General features: G+C 37.7%; 1 protein-coding gene across 1 annotated transcript; it reads left to right on the top strand.

Moving 5' to 3' along the window:
* LOC101758155 (probable gamma-aminobutyrate transaminase 3, mitochondrial) lies at positions 1–5,370 on the top strand. Its single transcript, XM_004972552.3, has 19 exons — positions 1–152; positions 714–835; positions 950–1,034; positions 1,185–1,257; positions 1,803–1,900; positions 2,149–2,241; positions 2,565–2,638; positions 2,818–2,856; positions 2,937–3,025; positions 3,102–3,178; positions 3,278–3,352; positions 3,787–3,834; positions 3,909–3,992; positions 4,085–4,172; positions 4,264–4,342; positions 4,428–4,518; positions 4,598–4,676; positions 4,900–5,015; positions 5,112–5,370. Exons 1-19 carry the CDS (start codon positions 108–110, stop codon positions 5,184–5,186), a joined length of 1,530 nt encoding a protein of 509 aa, XP_004972609.1. The 5' UTR covers positions 1–107; the 3' UTR covers positions 5,187–5,370.

The raw sequence follows: 5,370 nt of genomic DNA, 5'->3' as shown, positions 1-5,370 counted from the left end.
CCCATCATGTCCCCGTCCTCCATCCTCCGCTTGTCCCTCTCGCTTCCTACTCAGTTCCAAGAACCCGTGAAGTGAATTGGAGAAGGTGGGAGAGGAACTCCGGCGAGATGATCGCCCGCGGCCTCTTCAGATCCAATGCCGCCGCCTCGCAGGTGATGGTCTCTCGATCACGGTCGCGGATACCGGAACTACGCTGCTTTCTCCTCGGTCATATTTGATTTTTTTTTTGTTTTTGTTTTTCGAGGAACTTAGCAGCAGTTCATTTTATTTCTTCGAAAATTCGATTGGTGCCATAAGTGTAGGTGTAGATGAGATTTTTTAGTTCGGTTAAGGGGAGCAAAATGATTTTTTTTTCTTCGAGCAGTTCTCGAGTAGCAATACAGCAGAGTTCGGCCGCTTTAGAGGAACCATGGAAGAGCAGCCTCTTGAGCTCTGTTCCTTTGTGAACCAATAAATTTTCCCGTTTGTACTCGGTTCAGATTCATTGCCTGTTGACACAATTAATCTTCATTCTCCGTATTGTTGCGGAAACTAGAACTACAATTGCTTTGTTCAAGAAAATCACTTCCTCTCATTCTCAGACAGTTTTGACACTGCACCTCTAGTAGTTCAGGACAGAGGAAATGATTTTTTAATTTCAGTTAATGTTCTTTTTCTGTAGTTAATTTGTTTAACCCACTCTCATTTTTCTTTCACCCACTTTCCTCGTGCAGTTTAGCAGGCTGGTGAAATATGTAGCTAGTGCTGGAAGCTTGCAAGGAACACACAATTTTGCAGAGATACCTGCCAGATACTACAGCTCTGAACCTTCACTTAAGGAAACAGAGGAAAATGGGTGTGTAAAATTTCCAACTGCACAATTGTGACAGTTTACTCTGAGCTAGGTTGTGTGAAAACATGATTGTTTTAGAATTTGTTCCACCTATGCTAAAACATTTTTGTATGTCAGGTTTAAGGGGCATAGCATGCTGGCTCCATTCACAGCTGGTTGGCAGAGCACCGATTTGCACCCGCTGGTTATAGAGAGATCTGAGGTTCTTCACTCTGCCATGTGGCTACTTTTTTTTTCTTTTCCTTGCTACAATGCAGTACAAGATTTTGGAAAATGGATATTAGTATGTTGATTTCTTGTTGCATCTTAGTGATTGTCAGTTTTACCTTACAGCATTTAGTCTATATTGCAGGGTTCTTATGTTTATGACATCAATGGGAAGAAGTATATAGATGCTCTTGCAGGACTGTGGTGTACAGCTTTAGGTATGTGCAATCTGTCATCTGTGATGTCAGATTTGATGGTATAACTGCAGATTGACGCATTATCTGGAGAACTCAATGCTTCATTTCAAAAATATTTGCCATGTACTGGAGTAAAAAATAGACATCATATCTGTTGTGTTGATCATCTTTCGTTGAAAGGACTAGAACAAAGTACTCCCAAAACTGAATATAATTGTGCTCTGATGAGAATCGAAGTAAAAACCATGAAGAACTCCCCTTGCTAACTACTCACACTTGAGCAAGCTCTGTTCAAAAGATAATGAATAATTGAGAAGTCAATTGCTGACTGCTCACTCTTATTATACTGACCCGGTTGCACACAAACTGCCTTTTGGTAATTATAACACATTCACAATACTACTTGGGCATGGGTGCAAGTGTCAAACTCTACTCAATGTGGTTGTCAACTAGGAAAAAATATTAAGAACATTACCAAGAACATACCCATCTGCTACATTACATATTGCTTTAGACATAATATTGAAACTTTGTTTTTCATTAGTACACTTTTGCATTGTTTCCAGGTGGTAATGAGCCTCGATTAATCAAAGCTGCAACTGAGCAGCTAAACAAATTACCCTTCTACCATTCCTTTTGGAACCGTACGACCAAGCCGTCATTGGTAATGTACTTTAATATATCTTTCATTGTCCTTCTCCGGACAGCATTGTTTTGTTGATTATTTTCTGTTTCAAACTTTTTCCTTGTCTTATGTGACTGTTTCATTCATATCTTCATCTTCTTTGAAATAAAATAATTATGGATATTACTGTAAACCATAGCACCTCTACACATTTTTTACTATATGTTGAAAAACAGTTAAATTTCCAAGCCTTGATGATTGGAACTGTCTTTCCAATATCATTACAGGATCTCGCAAATGAAATTCTCAGCATGTTCACTGCAAGGGAAATGGGCAAAGTATTCTTCACAAATAGTGGTTCAGAAGCAAATGACTCTCAGGTAAGATCATTCATAAAAGAAAACTAAATGTTTATCACCTAACGGAGTTTATGCCAGTACTATTTTAACCATGGTCGTTTCTCTCTTCTCTAATGTGAATAGTTGAGGATCTTAAACATGCTAGTACTGTGAATTTATATTCTACTTTACTGAAACATTAACAGTATGATGGTTCCAAATCATAAGTGCACACTTTGTTTCATCCTTTTGAGGAAGTGCATCTTTGCTGCAGCATGGCCTTTTTGTGCTTTTTCAGTTACTTATTCTAGTTAACTATTGTTGTTTCCTCCATTCCTGCTTTATGGCATTGTTTTCCATAACAGGTTAAACTAGTGTGGTATTACAACAATGCACTAGGGAGGCCAAACAAGAAGAAATTTATTGCTCGGTCGAAATCGTGAGATAACATTTCCTTTCTCAATCCATTTCCTTTCAATAATTAAATTTTAATTGTTATCCATCTGTATTCATGTGTTATCTCAGCACTAATATTGCAACATTCTGGAAGATTTCAATTTTTATTTCAACAAGTATTTTGAATGGCCTTACAAACTTTCCTCTAATTTTTTCTTGTAGATACCATGGTTCAACATTAATAGCGGCTAGTCTATCAGGGTGACCTAACTGTCCCACACGTTGTGTTTTCATTTGAGTCAGATCACATGTAGTTTCCTCTAATTTCTTCTTATCTGCAGTCTGCCTGCACTTCATCAGAAGTTTGATCTACCGGCACCTTTTGTTCTGCACACAGACTGCCCTCACTATTGGCGCTTCCGTCTTTCTGGTATCCTTATGTCACTGTCTTCACGTACAGTTACACAAGGATATGATGCCAACTAAATGATTTTTCTGTAATATAGATGAGACAGAAGAAGAGTTTTCAACTAGACTTGCCAACAATTTGGAGAATCTTATCCTCAAAGAAGGACCTGACACAGTAAAATCCTCTTTTCCTCCTTTCTTTTTGATAATAATATAATATAAGAACAGTTCGTATATGTTGGCATTTGGTTCAATAATTATTTTTTCTTTCTAGATTGCTGCTTTCATTGCAGAACCTGTGATGGGTGCCGGTGGTGTGATCCTTCCTCCAAAGACCTATTTTGAGAAGGTGCCCTACCACATTACATAACAGATTTTTGTCATGACTCCTAAATAAACAAAAAGGAGGGGGTATTAGTAACCACAATAAATTATAAAAGTAATCTTTTATTTTGTTTCAAACATCACAAACGTATTTGAATTGTAAGCATTCATCGAATATACTATTGTGGGACTGTTTCTTTCATCCCCTTAAGAATTACATTAAAAAATAAATCATAAAATGCACTACATGCTTATCAAAGGTGCATCTAGGATATAGTTATGATGTTGCTGGAAATTGGTAGTGTTCCTTCTCTCCAGGGTTTCAGAAAAGAAGTTAGTTCTGGACACTTCTGATGACTGTTAAAATAATGTAAAAATTTATTGTTTGCAATTTATCAACTGTTTTTTTTCTCCCATGGTCCTCTTTTGACATTTTGAAATTTTATTCACTGGTAACAGATTCAAGCAGTTCTCAAGAAGTATGACATTTTACTAATCGCAGATGAGGTAACATATGCCTCCAGCAAATCAGACTGACAGTATTTTCTTTAAAAGTTACTAAGATCAATATCTTGTTTTAGGTCATTACTGCATTCGGAAGATTAGGGACCATGTTTGGATGTGATATGTACAACATTAAACCAGATCTTGTTTCCATTGCCAAGGTTGGTTCTGTTAGCTCATAGTTTAATTACTGTAGCACTTTCTTTATGAAGTGATAAGGGGGGGGACTTAATACTGATTTTTTTCCTAACAGGCTCTCTCTTCTGCCTATTTGCCAATTGGAGCAATCCTTGTTAGCCCAGAAATAACGGATGTAATTTACTCACAGAGCAATAAGCTTGGTAAAGCTAATCCCACAGTATGAACATTTTTCTATTGCTACTCCATTGACAAGGGCCATAATTTCCTTTGTTTTCCTCCTTTTTGCTAAAGGTTCTTTTGCTCATGGCTTTACATACTCGGGACATCCAGTTTCTTGTGCTGTTGCCATAGAAACGTTGAAGATATATAAGTAAACTACACTTTATGTAATTATAAATAAACTCCTATTATATCAATGCATATATCTGACTAACCCTTCATCTAATTGCTGTTAGAGAAAGGAACATTGTTGAACATGTTAACAAAATTGCTCCAAGGTTCCAGGAGGGAATCAAGGCCTTCTCAGGAAGCCCAATTGTTGGGGAGGTAAATGTCTATATCAGTGATACAATTTCAAAAGATTCTTTCTTGTTTATGCTTATACATTTGGTGCTCCTCAACACAGATACGTGGTCAGGGACTGATACTTGGAACTGAATTTGTCGACAACAAATCGCCAAATGATCCTTTCCCAGCTGAATGGGGTTTGTATCTTTCTTGATTCCACGTTCCATTTTCAGAGAATTTACTATGCTAAAAGAAAATTCCGGGCTACCAAAAAAGTTTTCTAAAGGCAGCCTTAGTGCTTATGAATTTATTGTAGCATATTGAAGCAAAGTTCATCATAATGCCAGGGTCAAAGGAAGCCCTGCCGAGTGATTTGCATTGCAGTAGTAAAATCGATTTCATTATGGTTGGTAATTTCAGGTGTGGGTGCAATCTTTGGCGCTGAGTGTGAGAAGCGTGGGATGCTCATCAGGGTGGCTGGAGATAGCATCATGCTGTCACCCCCTCTGATAATGACTCCTGGAGAAGTTGAAGAAGTAAGACCACATATTTTACATTGTCCAATCTTTTTGTGTTACCAATTTGATCATTTAACCAACATGAAGCTAACTAAATCCTGGCCAACCTTTTAGATCATAAGCAAATTCGGCCATGCCCTGAAGGCCACTGAGGAAAGGATCTCAGAGCTCAAATCCAAGAAGATTTAGCCAGTGCTATTGGTTGTAAAGACGGTGAGGGATGATGATGACAATGTACATAATAATTTCATACTTGATTTCAATAAAACGCTGGAACCGCGTACCTTTTTTTTTTTTTTGCGAAACTGGAACCTCGTACTTGTGCAGCATGGCAATTGTTCCTTGCTACAGGAACTAATACAGCCGTTGTTCT

Source organism: Setaria italica, chromosome VI (genome assembly GCF_000263155.2).
Source record: "Setaria italica strain Yugu1 chromosome VI, Setaria_italica_v2.0, whole genome shotgun sequence".
Lineage (NCBI taxonomy): Eukaryota > Viridiplantae > Streptophyta > Magnoliopsida > Poales > Poaceae > Setaria > Setaria italica.
The sequence above is the reverse complement of the archived record's forward strand: the minus strand, read 5'-3'. Positions and strand labels throughout refer to the sequence as shown.